Consider the following 22,662-nt stretch of genomic DNA (forward strand, 5'->3'; position numbering starts at 1 on the left):
ACACACACACACACACACACACACACAGTATTTATAATTTTCTGTTGGATTAACACAAAGCTTGCTGGTGTCCAGGAAATCTCCTTTTCCTAGCATTTAATTAATTCAATTTTACAGGGATTATCATAATATGAAATTAGCCACTGGAGCAGCTTCATTAAAAAAGTAAGTTATATGGTCGCATAGCGTACCTTATGCTCTTTAATATTTGAGTTTATATTTCAATATCAATCTAATAAGGCTGGATTATATTTTTGAAGGTTATCACACTGTCCACGGCCATTCAAAAAAACACTTGCTACTCGCCATCTTCACAGTTGCTTCTGTTAAAGAGTTTTGAATTTCCAGGTTTTCCAGGATGCTAAGGAAAACCTTTAAGGTATGAACAACAATCCCCAACTGTGGAAATCCTCTCAACTTAATGCTACAAAGCACATTTAACAGAACAGAGGTGTAACACGGTCATGAAATGAGAACAATTTCACCAATTTTCAAGATAAAACTGTAATGAACTTCATCTTCAATAAATTTGAGAAATATGTGTGTGTGTCCATGCTCAATACAGTAGCGGGGAGTAGCTGCATCCCCAGAACTAGAAGGCTCATTGATTGCGTTTCACCGGCTGTTCCGTACACCAAAAAGTGGTCATCAATTAAAAACTGATAGCTGTCTACTCTACATGCAAACACAATCGTACACAGATAAGTTAGATGCACGCGGGCTAACATTCACATCCTGATCTCCTATATATCATATATATAAGGATACCAAACCAATGCAGTGCAAAGGAAATCTGCAGGCTAGTTAACAAAAATGTCAACCATGCTTTTAATAACCAGCGCCGACAAAGAGACAACAAAAATAGGAGGAGAGAGAAATGCAAAGTATTTTTAAATCAACTTGGCAAATATTTTATGAGGAAGGAAATGCATTCAGAACATTTTTCAGGCCCCAAGGATATACCCAATGAGGTTGGTGAAAAACTTTAAATGTAAATCGAACTGTTTGCGTACATCCTACTTCACACCGTGGTCCCGAATACAACACAAGCTATGTGCTTCAAAGGTCACAGAGATTTCCTGGTCACTTTCTCTCTACATTTAAACTGAAACAAGCTCTAAACTCTCACCTTTAACCTCTGCACCATCTCTCTAATGTCTGGTGCACAGCCCTCTGGTACCCGCACAGCGATGTGGTCTCCTCTGCCGTAGAAGATCTTCAGCGCCAGCCGCTCCGGTGTCCAGCCGATCACGTCCGCACAGAAACAGTTGAACACCACCTCTTTGGTGGAGCAGTCTGTCAGCAGGACGTATTCAGCCGACAAACCCAAGGCACAGGGGAGCTCCGTCCCACCTCCACTGAAGTCCTGGGCCTGGACCCTCCAGGCGATGGCCCCCGCAGCTCCCAACTCCGCTCCCTCTCTCGCCTTTGAGCGCTCCCGTTTTTTAGACGCGAGGGAGATGAGGTTGTTAAGCTTGCCAGCTGAGTCGAGCGGAGTGCTGCTGACGTAGTTCTCCGCCAGGTCGCGCAAGTACTCCTGCCGTGTTCGTGTCGCCATGGTGTGGAACTTCTCTGACTTGTGCGCAGCCGTTTCTGCATTGATAACTTTGGCTAGAAGGAAATTACGAAAGGTTTCTGGGTCACGGAAGGTGACGCCGCTGGGGATGGGTGGGCCGAAGGGAGGAACATCTTTCATTCTTGTCACAGCAACACTGAAAGAAAAGGTGGCACAGATTGGAAGTGTGAGAAATATTTTTCGGGTCATAGTTGTGTGTAGATGAACATGTGCTTTGTTTAAATCATTTACCTGTAACAGGTGCCTTCAGAGCAGGGGTTGTGCACACGGACAATAACAAAGACATGCTGGAAGTGTGAGCGAATATTCTGCGGGGTGAAAGGCAAAGCCCCTGGCTCCTGAAAGATTATAGTGACAATGTCGTTCCCTATGTGCCTCTTTCTCAGGAGCTAAGGAAGAAGAGAGGGAGATAAGAATGTCAAATTAATAAAATGAGCTTACATAACTGGCATTGCTTACATAACTGCCATTGACACAACAAATTGACTCAACGATATTAAGAGAGAGTCTGACAAGGGAAACGGGAGATTGAGACGCTCAATACTAGACACCAAACAACAGCTCTTTATGCAATTTGTTTTTTGGATTCTGTGTGGGCTATTTGTGTCTTTGTGTGTGCTGGTATGTCAGTCTATGTGTGTTTGTGTAGCAGACGTGGCACAGAACCCAGGCTGTGTCTGTGGTGCGGCGTTTGGCAATTCTCTCTTCATCTGCAGAAGGAAGTGTGAAAGTAGCAGTTATGTAATCCAGCCCACTGTTTGGCCACAGATCAATACAGACACATTCTGCAGTCAGCCTTCACTCGTACTAAGACTGCAAGTTTAGCCTGATGTGGTGCTTATAAACATTAACTGTAACAGTTAGAGATGATCATTTGGAGAAAAGAAGTTTTTGATATTTTATCAACATCTTCATCACTCAAGGTTTCTGCCTAAAAGGGAGTTTTTCCTCGCTACTAAATGCTCCCTCTTGAGGTATTGTAGGGTCTTTGTAAATTATAGAGTGTGGTCTAGACCTACTCTATCTGTAATGAGTCTCAAGATAACTCTTATTATGATTATGTTACGATCTTATACAATAAATAAAATTGAATTGAATCTTGATTTTTTTTATATTTCAGCATTCTATTCTAAATAGGACTAAATGCTGTTGATATGTAAGATTCAACAAGCATTTACCAAACATTTCATCACTGGTCATAAAAGGTAAGTGTGTAGGCCTAGCTTGTGGTCTCCTTTTCCTCCCTCTATATTTCTACTTCACTCCTTCTGTCTCTGTTCATTCACTGCCGGTTGTATTTATTGTTGGATGCTGACACCTAGAGGTCCATCTGAGCAAGTACTCAATCCCCTCGCTGCTGCAGCCTCTTAACCTCTGGATGGAGTTATTGAACCATTTAGACAAATTACACTTTCTGATGTAAGTGTTGATACTCAGACAAACTGTTCAAACACACTTTTAATTGACTCAATTTAAAAAAGGTGCCACCTTCACATTTCTCGTTTACTTACCATTTACAAAATGTTTGACAAAATGATTAAACTTGTTTAAAACAAACAATAGATTACCATGGCTATGGTAATAAAAGTATAATTAGCCGTTTCACAATACTAAATTATTGTCTTTTCAAATGTTTGCTGAGGAACAAACAACTTCTCCATAGCCTACACTGCTGACACACTGTACACTGAGCACCCACAGGGCCTGTCTGAGCATGTGTCCATCCGTGTGAGCCTCTCACGCAAACACTTACGCAAACTATTAAAAATACACAAAGGTAAAATGTCTTACACACAGGTCACTGACACCTGTAGTTCACACTGCAAACACACAGTGCACAGAAGAATGTGTAGGTAGGCAGCTAACTTTATTCAAAGAAGTAAAAAAAAAACTAAACAAAAACAAGGGAGAAAATAAAGTAACTGCTCACTGCTGAACCCCACCCAGCTCTGATCCAGTTAAAGAATGAGAGGCAGAGAGTGGGCAAAAGAAAAAGCCAGTAAGTAAGAAAGAAACAAAAAGACAGAGAACAAAGACTATAATAACAGGAGAGTCTGAATAAAAGAGGAAAGAGACTCTAAATGAAGAGCGTGACACAAGTCACGAGTGTCCACTTTATGAATTCTTGCTGTTAGTTTACGACCCGGCGCAAACGGAAGAGGCTTTAACTAACAACCTCAGACAGACTTTGGTTGACAACAAAAGGAAATTGGTGGATGTAGTTTGCAGCTGTACACACCTAAACATGGCCTGGGATAACATATAATAGGGAAGGTGCTCATAATCTCTTACCTGCTGTGGGTTGTTGGGCATGTACGGCAGCATGGTAGACACGTGGAACATGACCTCGTAGCCCTGGTAGGTGGTGTACAGGGAGTGGGTGCCCGTGGAGTCCGCTGGAGTAAGACATTTTAATGTGACGTCAGCCATTGTTAACTACAGACGACACTGTGATCTTGAGTTGGAATCCTTACATCCAATCGTTCAAACACACGTTCTATGAGGGATCATGAGGATACCAATACTGTCATTGGGCTTTTCCTGGGTCTCTTGGCCTGGCTATTAATTTTCAGACATTTAATACATAACAATGCTGGCTTAAGCGGTCTTTTAAAGTAATGTATTTCGTACTCTAGGTGCTGTTAATGTAAATGTTCCTTGTGGCTTTATTCGGGGTGTAAAGGAATGAGCCACAGTGCTAGTGAAAGAAAAAGGTCTTACTGCTGGAGAACAGGAGTGGTAAGGAGTGAAAGGAGTGGACTGTTGTACTAATTTGGAGGAAGACTGCTTTCTGTTTACTCAAAAACGGCACCAGTAAAAGGATTTAAAAATGTATTTTGCCATTGAAGACTTCAGGCTGGCTACACACTGACAGCGTCGCGTAAGCGTGGCATTTCTGTTGCGTGTTGGCTGCGCGGCGGCTGCGTGGATTTTTTGATGCCCTACACACCAGAAACATGTTTTGACTTTCAAACATCAACGCGTCATTTATTATTATGTATTTGTGTCAAAATGACATATAAACAACTGTTCCTATTCTGTTATGCCTGGAAACGCTTCCAACACGCTCATGTGAAAAATAGGAATTGATTCTATTTCTAGCATGTACACGTTTTTGTGTCATACAGGCAGTAAGCTCTAGCCTGTTAATATGGGAGCCGAAATAAAAACGGACATGCCACGCAGTTAAGACGCTCATGCCATGCAGCCAGTGTGCAGCCGGCCTTTGTTTGTTTGGGGGACAAGATGTTCAGCTGGGACTCTCATTTAAAGCAATTTGCTGTATATTCAAAAAGCTAGCTTCATTGATGAAAGTTTGCTTCATAATTCATTTTACTGAATTTAGCTTGTCTAAGCATAGGAGATAACAATTAAGGGACAAATTTATTCCAGTGAACTTAATGTGGCAAACAAGAAGTCATATGACCTTGTGTTACTTCAGCCGCTAATCTGAGGGCATTCAATTTGGAAATGTGCCATGGTGACGGTGCTGTGAAAATATTACTAAGATTACTAAGCGTAAGCATAAGATTGCCATCTTGACTTTAATGTAAAAATGACTCGGGTGCTTAATCAGACATAGGGCCAACATGTAATGCATGTCTGAAAGGGGCTCTTCTGAACACTTACTCTTTGTGTCGAGCTGTGCAGCGTATTTGGTGAATCCTTTGAGAAGCACCTGCTCCCCAAGCAGCTCCAGGAAGGCAGAGAAGGCGGGTGACGCCTCCTCGTTGTTGTACATCTCCTCCTCGGTGCTCTGGCCCGCACGGCACAGCAGAACACCCACCTTGTGCTTCTGACTCAACTACATGGAAGCAGAGAGATAACATTAACATTACACACACAAACGGCTGAAACACTGAAGTGGGAGCCTGGTGCTTTTAATACAACTTGATGTCAAAGTAGAGGTTACAGATAAGAATTTAACTGATGTATATATGTACACACTTTTCAATTGAGCACCACTTCGTTGTTGCAAAAAACACCTGCACAAACTAAAAAAAAAGAAAAGGCAATTGCAGGGTAAAACACACCCGCCTTGCACGTCACCCTTCATTAAATAAAAGGTGAGATAACATGGCTAAACATTAAAGCTTTTATGGTCACACACATGCTTAAACACACCACACCCGGCTGCACTCAGCTTTCACTGACCTTAGTCCGGTGGTGGACTTTGCACCAACACTATATCAGATGTAGACACTTTTAAACACACTATGTGAGCATACCATAAGCCACCGTGTTACCTATAACTTCATATGTATCGCTTTGTATCATTTTAGCCAATGTGACTTATAGTCACTGTTTCAACGGAAGCATCTGGGATTAACTGTCAAATTTCCAGTTTTATTACACAATCTCAAAAATAAAATGCCAATACAGACAGAGACAGACATGTAACCCACCCCCTGTTCGTCCAGTTTGAGCAGCTGCTCTGTGACTTTGGGTGTGCTGAGCGCCAGTCTCAAACACGAGACGTTGAGCTCGGGGACGACCTGCTCGAGGACTTCCTTGAGCGGCAGACCCCGCACCGTGCCATGCCTCCCCGTAGACGCCACCGCATCCTCTAAAATGGAACCTCGCAGTGTCACAAGCTGAATGTGGGGACAGAAAAAATAATTTGTTGCAATGCATCACCAGATTTAAAGACTATAGATATCTAAAATCACATTGAAATTGTCAAGAAATAACTACATTTTCTCAAAATGTATTGCATTGTTGATTTAGACCCCTTTACAGTTTTTGGTGGACATTTTTTCAAAACTTAAATTTCATACCGGTCCTTTTATAAATCGCTTTAATCAGACCAGGAACGGAAATATTATCACCTATCATCTTCCTATCATCACTATTTATCTGTTTATTTCTTTCCTGTCTTTGGGAAAGAATACTTTCTGGTCAACTTACCAATTCATATGAGTTAATGACTTTTTTCCCCACACTATTTCTATTTCCTTCTGTCTTTAAACAAAAAATACTTGCTTGGTTACATTCTTTATTTATTAGTTTTTATGTATTTCCGTTTTGGGTTTTTTGTTGGTAGGGTTTAAAGCTGTTATATAATTATAATTATTTTGTACCATATATTGGCTGCTATGGACACAGCAGAGTATACGTAGTAATACTGATTGATTCTGAGATAGATGTATTGAGAGAACTTGGAGGTCAGGCTCAGCTACAGAATCACGCCTCTGGAAAATGGAGGAACAAATGATTAGCAGTCTGGGAGCTTGAAGTGGGTCCATCAGATGAGGGATGCCCTGAAGCAGCACTCCTTCTCTCTTCCAACACACACACACAGATTTTAGTCCAAGAAGTACTGTGAATTAATATTATGCTAAGTATTGTGCTGCCACAGAGTGCTGCTCCCTGGTGAGAGGAAATTGGCCTGCTTTAAAACAGTGAGGCAATACAGTAATAACCTCAGATACAATTGGGAGGAGTGGGGTGATCCTTTTCACCGCACACAAACACACGCACAACTACACACACAAAAAAGGGTTCATTAAAAATGCATGGCAGACTCCGGAGCTCGCAGGGGCATAAGAGACAGTTGGACCTCAGAGACTCGGGTGTGCAGAAGAGAAATGAAACTTGATAGACACGTGGCTGAATTTATGGAGCTTTCGTTTGAACTCAGCTTCTGTGCGACAGTGCAGTGAGTGAGTGACTGCGACATGGTGAGCCGGAACGTCAGAGGGCTGTGTGTAAAAATGGGTGATGGAGGGAGAGAGAGGAAGTCTCTCCAACCTTGCTGAGTCAGCACTGCTGCACCAAATGAACTGACAGACTTAAAGGGGGGATGGATATTTGAGAGCAGCTGCGGCTTGAGAGAATTAAGTCTGCAATGAATCTCTTTTCTCCTGTGTGGGAACAGTAGGCCTGGGTGTGTTGGCTGTGTCTGTTAGCTGAGCTCTGTGTACTTAGATGGTGAAGAGGCTCCATTGTTATACCAGCGCTAAGGTGATGAGGCCAGGCAGCCGTGTAATCCAGCAAAAAACAACACAGCGGAGAGGAAGAAAGTCTGGCTACGTGAACACAATGAACAGAAGCTCACTTTGCGGTTTGTATGCTTGACCTGACAATGCTAAGAAAGGTGTCCATAAAATATTAAGTTGGTCAACCTAGCTATTCATACAGACCTCAGATAACACCTATGAAAGAAAAACAAACAAACAGAAGCCTAATATTTGTTCATGGAGTCCGTGTTCAACTTATCAGAACTAGGGCTGCAACTAATGATTATTTTCGTTACAGGTTAACCTGCCAATTTTTCATTAACAAAATGGCAAAATGTGTGATCACAGTTTTCTCATTAGTTTTGTTTTATTTAACCATCAGTCCAAAACCAACAGAAAAGCTGGAACAAATGAATATTTGGCATTTTCTGCATGAAAAGTAACTCAATAGATTAATCGATTATCAGAATAGTTGCAAATGAATTGTCTGTCGATAATAAGCTTATTTTGTTGTTGTAGTTTGGTGCTCTGGAAACAGAATCTCTAACAGTAAATTAGTATAAATAACGTCTTTGTAGTCTTTGAACAAGTCTGAGAGAGAATCTCTCCACGGGGTATTTCTCTACGATCGCCAAGCCATCACTCAATATGTTACAAGTATTTGACCCATCAAAGTGGTAAAAGTGGTGGGGTGTGCTCCCTGTGAGAGCAGGCCAAACACTTTGGTCACAGCAGCCAATGTTTGGTTTGGTTTTGCTGGGCTGAGCCTAGGCAGGTGGAATTTTCCACTGGCAGAGAGGGGGTGAGGGGTGAGGTTAAAACTAGGGCAGAGAGGGTGAAAAGAGTCACAGGTAGGGACATAAGGGGGCGTAAAATGAAAGTGTGTGTAATTAAGTTGTGCACACGCTTACTGACTCATCACTGACTCATCACAAAGAAATGCTGTAGAACACACACACAAACGGGAGATCCTTCATACCTCGCTCGTTCGGACGATAAGGCGGTACTGGTACTGGTCTTTCAGGTCTTTGGTGTCTTCCAGTTTCTCCCTGCGGATGCTTACGGCCACAGCACCCAGCTTATCCTCTGTCCCAAAGTAGTTGGAGTGCTCTGGTGAAGGAGAGATGGAGATCAATGTTTGTGTTGAGGAGTAACATGTCTGAATATGGACTTGAGTTGTGGGTTTTATACATATAGGAGTAGCCTATGATACATTTTAAAGCTGAAAGTATTAGACAATCATCAGAAAACAAAAGGAAATCAATCTGCAACAATCCTAATGACTGATTTTAGTAACCTTTTAACAAAAATACCCAAATGCACCGGTTTTAGCTTCTAGAATATAAATATTCATAGTTTTCACACTTTTCTATGATAGGAAACTGAATGTTTGGGAGTTTTGGACAGCTGGTTGAACAAAACAAGGCAGTTATTACGAAAATCTTTCAGACTTAAAAAACATGAACATTTTATGAGACCAAAGAACAAATCTAGATATTTATAATTGTATTGTCAGTCGTCTATGCCTTTTTCTCATTTAGGCAGCTGAACAAAAACTTTCCTTAAATGAAAGTAGCAATAAACTGGAATTATTACGATTTAAAATCAGTAAATATTTCAGTAAGTTACAAAGACTTGGTTTCGGTAGTTTTTTTATACTTGGTGCTACGGACATATTTGTGTCAGTAACAAATAGGTCTAGAGGTTTGATATAATAAAGAGAAAAAACAGTACATTAACCTTCAAGAGATAAAGATGAGACAGATAAGAGAGGAGTTTGGCTCTGGTGTAGGAAGCATGACTATAGAGGAGGGGCATTAAGTCTGGAGGACTGGACTAAGACAATGCCATCTAGTTATCAATACACTAAAATATTTAGCATATCAATTTAGCTAACACAAGGCGTCACCAAGAGAAAACAATAATTGTTACAAAACAAAGTGATGATTAAAATATAATGTGGTTGTATGGTCACAGAGATGCTGAAATGTTTCTGATGTTGTGTAGAAGCTTCACTTCAATGAAATACAATTCAATACTGCATATATTTAAATTGTAAAGCAACAAATATGTCTATCTTTTAAACACAAGAAACAAACTAAATATGTCAATTAACACACTGTGGCTTGCTACCAGTGTTGGCACACAAAGACAAAGCTATCAATGCACTTCACAAGCATCTTGCATATCCTCTTCTAAAGCTCCTAAGCTGAGCCGTAGTAATGCCAACACCACAGGCAGTGTGGTAGATTTCTCCAGACCCTCGGGGAGGAGTCTAGCTATTATTTCTCCCCTATCCCCCGTCTGACTGGAATGAACCGGGATGGGGTACACATTAGGAGACTCAGGCCTGCTTAGCTTCCATGCCATGTCCCGTGGTGAAAATGTCAGCTTTTTGATGAGGCTTCCTGACAAAACACAGCAGACAATCACAGTTGCGTTCTGGGGGACAGCTAAGCTGAAAACGAGTTAGCAGATGAACATATTTTTGGAATGATAACCTTTATCTGTGTGGCTGCAGGCCTCACACACAACCCACACACACGCGCTCCTCACAGCATCTGTCACTAATTAGGATGCAGCCAGATGATGCTTGCCGAGAGGAAGTTTCATCCGCAGCGTTTGAAGAGGTTACGTTGACAAGAAATGCCAACAAACACGTGAACAGACGCACATCTTACACACACCTTTTCTCTCTGAAGATAGGTGTTACTTCTGACACCTTAAACCAGATGTAAAACAAATGTAAAACAAAGCTGCACTAGCTGACCCCGTTTAGTGCTACTTTGTAATCGTGCAGAGAGGCAGTTGGAGTCTTATCAGTTCAGAGTTTGCCAAAAAGGTCCAGTGGCAGGTGCATGTGTCATAAAAATTTTCAGAGCATTGGCCAGCTTGGCCCATTCTGCTTAGGCACGGCTAAATATCAACCGTCTTAGATGGGATGTGGGGAATGACACTGGAGAAACAATTCTGATTCATACAAACTAATAACAGCAAGTGGCCCAAATCGTAGTAGAAAACGTCATCAGTATGAATACAGTGTAGGGCCACTAGTCACCACTAGCATTTTTAATTATTTTCATTATTGATTAATGTCAGTACATAAGATATTGTTTACAAATGTTTAGACTTAATTTATTTTGTTCAATCAAATAATAATTTTGTCAGAAAAAATTGTTCATAATTTCCCAGGTAACATTGTCTTGTTCTACTGAATCTTTAATGTCAAGATGGCTCATTCAGAACAGTTTGTTTACTTGTTGGGTTTGATTTAGTTATTATTTTTTTTTTTACACATATTTTTCATGTTTTATGTAAAGCCATTTGAGTTTTTGATAAGTGGGATGTAAAAACAAACCTGCCCTACTTGAGGTGTGCTATCATTTCACCAGTGTTTGTGAGAATTGATGCTGCTTTTGCCCATTTTCATTTACTTTTTAAACTGGAATAAAAACTGTTTAAGAATCTATAAACTACAGTTACAACAAAATGTATGTTGTAATACTGCAAACATGTATAATCAATTTTCTATGAATATGTTTGATTCTTGTGATCCTACAAAACAGCTGTATGGTATGTATGGTATTATATCTGCCTTATAGTATATGTGTCTCAGTGTTACCTTTCCCATGGAAGTAGTCTCTGTAGTACCTGGCCCCCAGATCGACATGCTCTATGCCGTACAGTTTCAGTCTGTCCAGTCTCGTAACCTGCTGTTCAATAGGCACCTCCAGCACTGAGACGCTGGCATTACTCCTCCTGAGCCAACCCCTCGCTCCGTCTCCTCCCCTGTCTCGCTCTGCTGACGAGCTGAGGAAGCTGATATTGCGCTCCCCGTGGCCTCCAGTCTCATTGAGGAAGTGGGGGCAGCAGAGGAGCAGTGGGCTCGAGCTGTGGGCTCCCTGAGGCACGTCCATTAGGTCCATGCCCAGGGAGGGTGTCATGGAGCCGGGGTCAAGGCTCAGGGTCAGATCCTCTATGCTGGAGTAAACTGGGTCGTTCACACTTGGAGCTGAGGATCTGGAGACAGACAGGGACACTGATGCAGCTGATGCCCCCGTGGCTGTGTTCCTCCTCTGGGCGGCGTAGCCCCGCTGCGCCGCTGCCTCGTGGAGGTCAAACAGGATGCTCTGAGCATCGAAGTGGACAAAGCTCTTAGGACATACCCATGGTTTGTAGGAGGCGTCTGCTGAACCCCGGCCTCCCCCGTCCTCAGTGGTTTCTCCTTTCCCTCCATCCAGCTCATTGCGACTAGAGCTCCTAAGTTTCCTGAACAAAGAGGAGGTGCCCAGTGACGACTCCGTCCCTCCACTTTTCTTCCTCACTCTCTCAGCTCCGTCTTTCCTTCCTGTCCCTATTACTTCCCCACCTGTGGGACCAGGTGAGGGGGCAGAGGGGAGAGGTACGCTTGGTGGCGAGTCTGGAGAGCGCAGCAGCTCCCCGATGCGTATGGGTGCTGAGCTGCGCTGGTCAGGCCTCTCCTGGTGGAACTGGCTGAGCATGTCAAAAAAGCTCTGCTCAGGAATGCCTTGGATGTCGATGGAAGAGGTGCTGCCATATTCTCTGAACAGGTTTCCCATCCCGACACCTCCACGAACCTCCACCTTGAAGCAGAAAGGGGAGAGAATTTTCAGTTTATGATGAAATATCAGCGTATACATAATTCTGATTTCAATAATTATATTTTAGAGAAAAATTGTATTACTATAACTTCTGATTCCTGAAGGAGAGGAATGAGGTAAAACACATATAGTATGGGATATCTGACTAAAGGCACCTTTATTAACACCTTTATTAACACCTTTTAATTAAGGTGATGTATGTGAGGCCCTGCCTATGCATTTATCCCGGTCATCCCTCAGTTCGGTAGCCGAGCCCAGCTGTGCATTGGGGCAACCAAGGGTTGTACCTTGTTCCTCCTCTTTCTACATGAAGTTCCCTTTTAGTTGATTCACTCAGTACAACATATAGTATGGGACATATATTCACGCCCCGCAAAGCAGCCAGCTTCAGCACTCTAGTGCATCGCAAACCCAGTAGAAAGGACAGAATGAGCCATCAAAGTGGCTGTCACATCCAAACTGTAGCACCGAACAAGTGTGTGGCGAATGACCAACTGGTTGCAACGCAGATATCACTCTTTCACTTTTTCCATCGCTCAAACTTCGCCTGTAAGTCATCAAGTGACTGCTTAAACAACCCCTTGGCACAAACAGACTCATCCGGATAGACAACCCTGTCTCTTTTCTGGAACATCAGACTGGGTCAGCCACAGGTGCCTTTTAACCATCATCGTAGACGCAATCTCTCTGCCCAGAGAAAGCGCCAAACAGAAAGACATGCAGAGAGTGTGGTCCTTGGTCATTTTAACCTTAAGGGCAGATAAACTGCCAGGGATGGCTCCATAGGTGAGGAATGACCAATTCCACTTCCTCCGCTCCTTCGAGATCCACATACTGTCAATAGCTGGGCACAGGGACATAGGTAGACAGTGGTTAATGAAGAGTGATCGAGTCGGTGGGTTCAGACTCGAGCTAACCCCTTGACACATTCCATGTGGTCAGCCTAGCTACCAGCGGAGACTTCAACCAGGAGCTCCTCACCGGTCTCAGATGAAGCTGGGTGCCTCACCTTGGATAGTATCAGTCTATCCCATCTCTTTCTTCACAAATGTGAGATGCCTCGCCAGGGTTGAGTGCCGGAGATGGTGACAAAACGCAGTGTGCTCCGTCAACGCTCTCCGAGCATGCACGATCCCCAGACAGGACGGGACATGTCTCATGCTGGTCTTTGTGATGCAAAGAGAAGCTGCACCCCCAAGGATTATATCTGTTTATGCCTAGTGCTCATCTCGAGACCTAAAGCTTATGAACTCAAACTCACTGAATAAAAGGGACTCACTGTAAGTCACACGGGACGTAATATCCCATAATATATGTGTTGTACTGAGTGAATCCACTGAAAGGTAACGTAAAGTCGGGGTACTTACACACGTAACAAACTCTGGTGTTTGCCTGTTTTGGTTACATTGGGATGGTGTGAAAGCTGTCAAACTCTGTAGCGGCCTATTTGTGGCATGAAACCAAAAGCAGACAAACTACAGGATTTTTTGATAGCAAGTATGCAAATTTACTACTGTTAACCGTGCCATGAACTGTCATGGAATTGATCTATGTAAGAATTTATTGATACAGTTGTTTTGGGGGGTAACCATGGTAACACATACTTTGTTTGTGCATGGCCACAGTGAACAAAGAGTTGTGAAACATAGTGACCACACAGTAACTATCTCCCACCAAACATTAAGAAACAAGGTATGTCTTTTTTGTCCTTATTACTGCCTCTTTGTCATTTTACACATTATACACTACAGGTAGAGTGCGGCTGGAGATTGAAGACTCACCTCATTTTCGTCCTGTTCGCTTAGCGTCACCTCACTGTTCGAGCGCTGTCTCAGTGGTGGGTGCACTCTCAGGCTAAATGGTGAACATCTCTCAACGCCAAACCCCCCTCCTCTAAACTCGACATCCTTCGATCGTCGTCGTGGCAACCTGGCAACCCCTCCCCGCACCAGCCCGATGTCAGATGACAAAACCGATGAGGAAACTGAAGTGGAGCAGTCATCTCCATGGTGAATGCTGACAATTTGCCCATTTTCTAGTAGTGACTCCCTGGACTGCGCCCGGCGTGGGGGCCATTCTTTAATCCGCGCCCGCACGCCCATTTTGGGCACAGAGATGCGTGGTTGGATGGATGGGTCTGTGGGGCCAGGAGCCGGGTGGCCATTGGGCGTGTGACGAAACGCAGTGTGCTGGGGAAACCCTCCTCCTCCATCCAGGAGGTCTGAGGAGGTGCAAGTGACCCCTCTGTCTCTGTAGTTGTTCATGGCGCCCCAGGAGAGCTCAGGGCAGGGAGGCAGGGGGCTGGCATCCCATGTCACGAGGGGTGCTGGGAAAGAGGGAGAGGAGGGGCCCCACACACTCTCTGCTGACTGTGCTACAGCCTACAGTGCCCAAATACATTGCTTTTAATTGGCAGGGGGGGGAAAGATTTCACTGATCCATTGTGGACCAGTTTGAGTCAGTACCGGTCGTCTTCTTCTTGGATTATTTTCAGTCTAATGCAGATCTGAGGACAGAAGGAAAAACAATCATTCCAGCAAACCAAATTCAGAAAATCAGCCTATTTTAAATCACAGTTTGTGTGACCCAAATTTTCACCAGAGGAGCAAACAAAAAAATTAGCGCTGAATTTAGAAAAGAGCAAGTCACTGAACTGTAAAACAATGAAGGCTCATAAGACAGAGAGAGGGAGAAAGAGAGAGAGAAAATAAGGTGAGGGGATATGACAGAGGATTTCTTCCATTGAGGCTAATCTTCAGGAGGCTGACAAGGGATATTATCACACACACTGTGCACTCAAGTGCATGTGCGTTCACACACAGACACTCATACACCCAGAGTACATGAAGGCTGAGGCCGCTCTGCTGCAGATTAAAACCCCTGAAACACTTCAGCTAATAGCATCAGACTAAAAGGTAATGCAAATCCAAACAGAGGGAGTACACAGACAATTTAAACACAATCCCTGTAGCAGTTTCCCTAACCAATACCTTGTCTCTTGTTTGGGAGAGGCCCACAGTCATTGTGAAGCCTTGTGAAGACTCTTGTTTACTCAGAGGCATCTTATGTCTGCTGAGATTGAATGTGATGATTTTACAGGCATTAATGTTTTCCCTGTACAGGAAAAAATATCAAAGCATTTTGGTTTTATATTACTACTTTCATTGGCGATCCAAAAAGCTAAATCTATACTAGTGTTGCACTCATTGTAAAGTTCCCGCCAGCTGAATCACTGCACTCTTTTACGGTCATCATCAGTCCAGAAAAAAGATTCAAGTCATGGTCACATTTTTTTGGGCTGTGAATGTTGTGGTTGTTAAGAATGACCGGCTGGGAATTCATATAGGGGAATAATACAATGTGGTGATGAAACACATACTGAACACAGCAAGCAATGACAATATGCTGGCAGTGGTTCACGTACAAACTTGTGAAGACAGAGCCGATGAACAAAAGCATAGACAACAAACACACTGTATCTGTATTGTAAGACGTTTCAATGCCTTTTTAATTCCACAAATGCAATTTATTATCTGTTTCACAATCATACTGGCCAAAGTAAGAAAGTATGATGGGAATCCAGTTGGGACGATATGGTCTAGAATAAATTACTGAAAGTGGATTGATCTTGAGGAAGGTCTGTGGGTAGAAAGGTCATCTAAATAAGAGAGAAATGCAGTGTGCAACACTTTTTTCCTACTTTTCTACTTCTACTTCCAGTGATCAGCACCTCACAACAACCCTTGGTGTGCATTAATTTTCTTTAATACACTAAACATTTGTTCTCATCGTATCACATTTGTCGCTCTTGCAATTTCAATTAATATAATCAATTAATTTAATGCAACCTGGACCAAGATAAGAGGTGGAAAATGGATGGATTAACTAACTAGGGATGACTTATTAATATAAGTTTATTTAAGTTTGGCTGTGGTTTTTTTTTATTATGTTTTTATTGTTTTAGAGCTTTAGCTAAATGTCTAAAATATACATGTGCTCAATCCATCTCCATACCTGCTGTAGTCAAACTGCTGCTCTTCCTTTCTCCTGAATTTACTTTTTCATTCTTGAGATTCTGCCTAATCTCATTCTGTTTAGCTCTCCATTCTTGGATTTAAGATCCTTTATCTACATAAGTCTCTCCTCAAACTGCCAAAGTCATTCAAATATCTACGCTAAATTTGCTCAGAGGGCAAACGTACATCATCTGCATATCTACCTATTAAAATATGTTCGTTAGGGTTCAGTCTTGCCAATTTCCCTTTTTCCCCTCTTTATATTCATTCCTGCATCATGCTAGTCCATTGTACACTAGGCACATTAAGCTTTCGGTCATTGTTTTCTTGCATCCGTTTGTTTGCATCACATGTGGTTTGACCACACATTTCATAAGACCCTACTTATTGAAGCAGCTTCTTCAACGTTATGTTTTAACTTTTAATTCAGCCACTGACCTTTCAAATTTTACAACTGTGAAAATCGTATCCGTAATTAATCAGACAAGAGCGGAACACTTTTACTCCTCTGAAAAAGCAGAATTAAATGATATGATTCAACCACAAGGAGAAGAACAGATGTACACCCACACACAACTGTATAACAATTTGGACTCCCATCTAACCACATTAAAAGCCAAGCCCTTTCACCTATGCTACTGTTTACTGGGGCTTAAAAACACTTGCCTGAATAGAAAAACTAAACATTTTCAGTAGGTTTAATAGCATGCACAAAGCGTACATTAGAAACGTTTTTATGGTGAGAACAAATATTCTTTCTCCAGCTGTCTCGGTTTCTGTGAATTGTACAAATCTCCACTCCTGGGTGGACTATCTGGTTATGAAGTCCAATTTGCATAACGTCGAGCTTTTCATTGTGTCAAGGCAGCTCACAGTGACTGTGTGTGTTTTATGATAGACGCCTTTTATGAGCCCTCGCTGAATTCATTATTGGCCTCAAGAGCGCATTACTCATTTACTCATAAACACACACAATACTCAATTCACAGCAAACACAATCCCACTATAGTCATACAGCCACGCACATGTATCATGTCTTTGTTTTTAGTGAACCACAGGCACTTCTGAGCCAAAGGCTCCCGCTCTTATCGTGCTTTCTGACAGAGTCTTTCCTCATCCGGGAGGGCTGTCCTGTGATCCCCTATAAGGCCCAATCCCAGATTATCCAGCCCCAGCTGCAGGAGCGGCAGAATGGCTTCATTATGTGTCTGAGGTGCTTGATGAGAGAGAGAGTGGTCTGATCTTTACAAGCGACTTCTGACAGCACACAGCCCATCAAAGAGAAATATACCCGACTAAGGTTTAACAGCCAAAGAGCTGAGCCAAAGAGAGAAAATAGACTGGTAATCTATATGACAAGTTAAACACCTATAACATATGTACAATTATATGGGGGGGGGGGGCATATTGTTTCTATTTAATGTATTTATCATGCAACTATATTTTTTTGACCATGGTATTTCATTCTTGACATTTGGATTACTGTGTGTGACAAAATATTGTCTACTCAAGGTCCATGCTTTGTCGGAGCTTTCAATCACATCTAACCGTCTTCATCAGCAAATGGATCCAACACACAACTGCCAGATGTTGATGAGAGGGGAATTGTATCATCCCCACCTTCTTTAAGCCCACAAAAATGAGTATCTGTGAGGTGCAAGCATCAAATCATCACCTTCAAGCACTCACACAGCAAGTGTACAAATTTATAGTAACAACCGTACAATTTTAAGTATTATGTTCCATTTTGAAATATTTTAAAAAGAAGTTACACCATCGGTATGATGGGAAGAATACCAATGGAAAGTATAAGGCTACAGCTACACTGACACTATACAGTGGAGGGGAAGAATAAACTGCATACTAGTTAACAACACATTTGCTCCATTGGTTAGATCGAGGAGAGTGCAAGGAGCTATCGGCAATCAACAGTACTATACAAAATGATTATCAACTACATGAAAAGGTTAAAAGAAAACCCAACATATACTGTATTCCAGAGAAATGTGAGATCAAATACAATAACAATTGAGCACACATATGCAGCTTTGGCTGAGACTACACAAGATAAAGTGCAGACTTTTAATTACACACATATATAGTAATTATTTAGCTCTGGGATGTACCTCCCTTGTTTTGACTCTCTCTGTCTCTCCCATTCATGCTCCTTCTCTCTTCTCCCTCCACACCCGCTCCGACTTGCTCTGCACTATACAGGCTTGGCCCATGCACCACAGAAACACACCGAGGCTGGTAATTACACGGGTTAGATGGTAGCAATGACAGAGTTAGCAGAGGAGAACAGCTTCCGGAGGAATGAGAGTACTAGGTGGGCTGGGCTGAGTGCTCCCTGATGCTGCTGCCTGTTTGTATGTCATACCGGTCAACCAGAACTGAGATCAGCATGGAGAGCTCGTTACAAATGTACAAGCATCGGAGATGAGGAGAGATAGACCTGCCATATGTTTCTGTCTCTGCCGTTGCCAAAACAGAAAGCAGTCTAATTACATCTAAGGGTAAAGCGGGGATGTACAGCAGCAAGCAGAAGTCAAATGAAAAGAAGTTTAGGCAAAGACCAAAGGTTTCTGGAAAACTACAACTGATTAAAAAAAACAAATTGCAAACATAAACTGCTGACATTGTGTCAAGACATCTTAAAAATCCTTTTAGTAAAACCTCCCCAGACATAAAACATAACAACAGAAGCTACTATAAGTGTTTAAATTAAGCAAATAATGCCAGAGAGCGAGCTAGATCATGGGCTGGTTTGAAGAACAGATGGCGGCACATACGACTGGCAGATGGCAGACAGGAGCAGAGAAGAGCACGACACTGTACAACAGTGCATGCAGGGACAGCACATCCAGCATTCATGCCACCTAGGCTTCAGAAGGAGCAGACAGACCAGGAGGTGCTATCAGGTCTGAATGACCTCAAATCATTCAGACATAAAAAGTTACTGAAGTTGAAGCCAGATAAAGTAATTAATTTGGAAGGGGAAAAACCCTAGAGGTAATTAAATTAAAGACATAAGTAAATATAAAAATAACCTCAGGCCATGTGAGACCGTTGGAAAGGTGTGTACGGTTGGCAACACAGACACGTTTTTTCTGTTTAATCAGCCCAAAAAAAATAGACACATTTAAAGAACTTGGTCTTAGCTAAGAAAAAATATATTCTTAATGTCAGTCAGATGCAGAGTTTTTCAAGCCTATCTCCCTTTTCTTACAGTGTAGCCGAGACACAAAAGGATCTTCTCACGGCCAGTATAGACAGGAGGAAGGATTGCAATAAATAACAACCTTAACTGAGGTATTTGAAAGACTTGATATGTGCTCATAATGACTAGAGACTTAATGCAACAAGAAAAAACCTCCCTTGAAACTATGGCTTCTTTAGAACCTAAAAATAAAAGTCATCTGTGCTTTGCTGAAAGGACATAGCCTTTCAAAGGAAGTGGCAGAGGGGAGGTTGCCTGGGACCACGAGTGAAGTTCAGGACCCAGATGTTTCATCGTGCTTTGGAGTGGAAGTAAAAAAAATAAAAATCTCTCATAGAAATGCAATGACCATGATAAGGTGAGATACTATGGTAGACTGTGTGTAACAATGATAGTGCAAAAGTGAAAAGCGCAGGGATTGAACGGTGCAGTAGATCATAATAACATACTGACTGATTAAGAATAAGAACACTAAGTAACAGGGAATAAGTTATAAAGTGTAGATGTTATGACCACAGTCCAGATTATGTAAGGGGGGGGGGGGGGGGGGGGGGGGGGGGGGGGCTGAGAGGGACAGGCCCATGCTGAAAAGTCAATTTCTCCCCTGCCTTCTTGTGTTGTGTTGTAGAGCTGGATGACCCCTGGGAACAAAGGACCTCCTCAACCTTTCTGTTGGGCATGACAGTGACAGAAGTCTGCCACTGAACATGCTCCTCTGTTTAATGAACGTGCTGTGTAGTGGGTGGAGGTCATTGTCCATGATCGCCAATATCCTACTCATGGTCCGTTTTTCTGCAGTTGTTGTGAGCGACTCCAGCTCAATGCCAACAACAGAGCCCGCTTTCTTTACCAGCTTGTTCAGTCGCCCAGCGTCTCTCCCCTTAATGCTGCCTCCCCAGCACACCACAGCATTAAACAGGACGCTGGCAATGACTGACTGGTAACATCCAGAGGAGCTTACTGCAGACATTGAATGACCGCAGCCTCCTCAGGAAGTAGAGCCAACTTTGCTCTTTCCGATACAGCACATCCGTGTTGGCTGACCAGTCCAGTTTATTGTCCACGTGTACCCTCATACTTATATCTGCTGACCACCTCCACATTGACCCCTTCAATAGAGACTAGTGTCATGTGTCACAGTCTCTGAGAAACAGTCCTTCAGCCTGACAAACTGTGGTCTCTCTGTCAGATAGTCTGTTCTCCAGGATACCAGGTGAGCATCAACCGCCATAGGCACAAGCTTGTCTCCCAGTCAGACAGGCTGAATGGTGTTAAATGCGCTAGAATTAAAAAAAAAAAATTCTCACAGCACTTTTCCCCTTGTCCAGATGAGATTGCGCTCCGTGCAGAAGGTAAATGATTTCCTCCTCCACACCCAATTTCTCCTGGTATGCAAACTGGAGCTGGTCCAGTGAGTGGCTGACTTTGGGTCTGAGGATGTGAAGTAGCAGTCGCTCCATCGTCTTCATCATGTATGAAGTTTGAGCGATTGGCCTAAAGTCATTTAGTTCACCGGGATGTGGTTTCTTAGGAACTGGGATGAGACACGATGTCTTCCACCCTGCTAGAACCTTCCCCAGTCGGAGGCTCAGGTTGAAAACATGCTGCAGAGGCTCACCCAGTTCCACCACACAGGCTTTGAACAGTCTAGGACACACTCTGTCTGGGCTGGCTGCTTTCCCAGGGCAGAGTGTGCTCAGATCTCCTCTGACCTGATACGCCGTGATGATGGGAGGAAGGGGGGGGTTCCTTGGTTGAGTATGGTGGGGAGGAGTGCATGAATGAATGATGGCTGTAGGCTGAAGTGCTTTAAACCGTACAGTCCGTGGTAGTAGCATGGGGGAGGGATGCAGTTAATTGTAGAGGTGAGCAAGAGGGTGGGGGGGGCGTGCTGTGAACAGAATGGAGAAGGTGGGAGGTGCAGTGGGGGGTTGGGCAGGCCATCGCAGCAGGAGCAGGGCGATCAAACCTGTTGTAGAACTGGTTGAGCTGGTTTGCCCTCACTACACCCCCCTCTACTGTGCTACTCTTCTTCTGGCAGCCAGTGATTTTTCCATGTCCTCCCAGACCTCCTTCATGCTGTTCTCCTGCAGCTTCTGCTCTACCTTCTTTCTGTAATCCTCCTTTGCCTCTTTTAGCTTGACCTTGAGTTCCACCTGTTCGTGCCTCAGCTTTGCCTGGTCCCCCTCTTTAAAACGCCTTCTTCTTTTTATTGAGGAGGTCCTTGACATCACGGGTGATCAACGGTTTTTTATCTGGAAAGCAGCGTACAGTTCATGTGGGAACCACAATGTCCATACAGAAATTCAGGTAGTCAGTAGTACAGTGTGTGTGACCCCCTCAATGTCATCACCATATGATTCCTGCAGTACATTCCAGTCTGTCGACTTGAAGTAGTCCCTCAGTGCCTCCTCTGCCTCAGGAGCGTGTGGTGGTAGGTTGTCTTCGAACAAGTGGAACGTACTGTGGTTGTAGGAAGACCAGGTTGTGATCCGATCTCCCCAGCGGTGGCAGTGCATGCATCTCTGACATTCGCATACCTGAGGTCGATTGTTCTGTTCTTCCTTGTAGGGCAATTTACAAACTGAGTTGAGTCCAGTGTAACATGAAACACACTAAAACAGTCCAATCAATATGAATACTATTCATGTACAAAATAATCTGTTTGGAATGCACCTTAGTATCTGTTCTGACTGCACCTTAATCTCTACCGCACTATTTCACTTTAAATATGGATATTTATACTCTTTCCCAACTGTACTTATCTAGTATCTAGATATCTATATTTTTCAGTTTTTTTAGACGTTATATATTTATATTTATCACTCTACATGCTCTGCACACCCATTTAAACATTTATTTATTTTAATTCATAAAACTTTACTTTACCACGGCGTTTTTAATTGTTTCTGTGCTGTATTCCTTTAAGCTGTGAACTTTGCATGTAATTTCGTCCTACAGTGTACTGTGGTATGACAATAAAGAAATCTTAAATGATTGAAGTCCCCTGAAATTGCAATGAAGGCTGCAGGGTGCTGAGCCAGAAGCCTCGCGATAGTTGAGTGGATGGCGTCACATGCGGTTTCAGCCAGAGCTCGTGGAGGGATCTAAACACAAATAACGATGGCACGTGATAGCTCCCTAGGCGTGTAATACGGACGGAGACTCACCGCTAACAGCTCAATGTCTGGGCAGCAGATAGTCTCCTTCACCATTACATGTCCTGGGTTGCACCATTTGGTGTTGACAAAGAATGAAAGCCCCCCCC

At 43.0% G+C, this 22,662-nt stretch overlaps 1 protein-coding gene across 6 annotated transcripts in view; it reads right to left on the reverse strand.

Annotated features, from left to right (window-relative positions):
• sipa1l3 (signal-induced proliferation-associated 1 like 3) overlaps positions 1 to 22,662 on the reverse strand; it is an 80,136-nt gene that overhangs the window by 17,336 nt on the left and 40,138 nt on the right. For 4 of the 6 annotated variants that reach the window (XM_032507918.1, XM_032507920.1, XM_032507917.1 and 1 more), the window contains exons 3-10: positions 13,940 to 14,664; positions 11,159 to 12,140; positions 8,516 to 8,646; positions 5,983 to 6,171; positions 5,207 to 5,381; positions 3,869 to 3,972; positions 1,808 to 1,965; positions 1,130 to 1,712 (exon numbers count right to left, since the gene is read on the reverse strand). In XM_032507918.1, coding sequence (XP_032363809.1) covers positions 1,130 to 1,712; positions 1,808 to 1,965; positions 3,869 to 3,972; positions 5,207 to 5,381; positions 5,983 to 6,171; positions 8,516 to 8,646; positions 11,159 to 12,140; positions 13,940 to 14,422 — 2,805 coding nt within the window. In that variant the 5' untranslated portion in view covers positions 14,423 to 14,664. The remainder of the gene's footprint in view (positions 1 to 1,129; positions 1,713 to 1,807; positions 1,966 to 3,868; positions 3,973 to 5,206; positions 5,382 to 5,982; positions 6,172 to 8,515; positions 8,647 to 11,158; positions 12,141 to 13,939; positions 14,665 to 22,662) is intronic. The other 2 variants (XM_032507922.1, XM_032507923.1) reach the window with 1 other exon arrangement.

The sequence above is a fragment of the Etheostoma spectabile genome, chromosome 3 (genome assembly GCF_008692095.1).
Source record: "Etheostoma spectabile isolate EspeVRDwgs_2016 chromosome 3, UIUC_Espe_1.0, whole genome shotgun sequence".
NCBI lineage: Eukaryota > Metazoa > Chordata > Actinopteri > Perciformes > Percidae > Etheostoma > Etheostoma spectabile.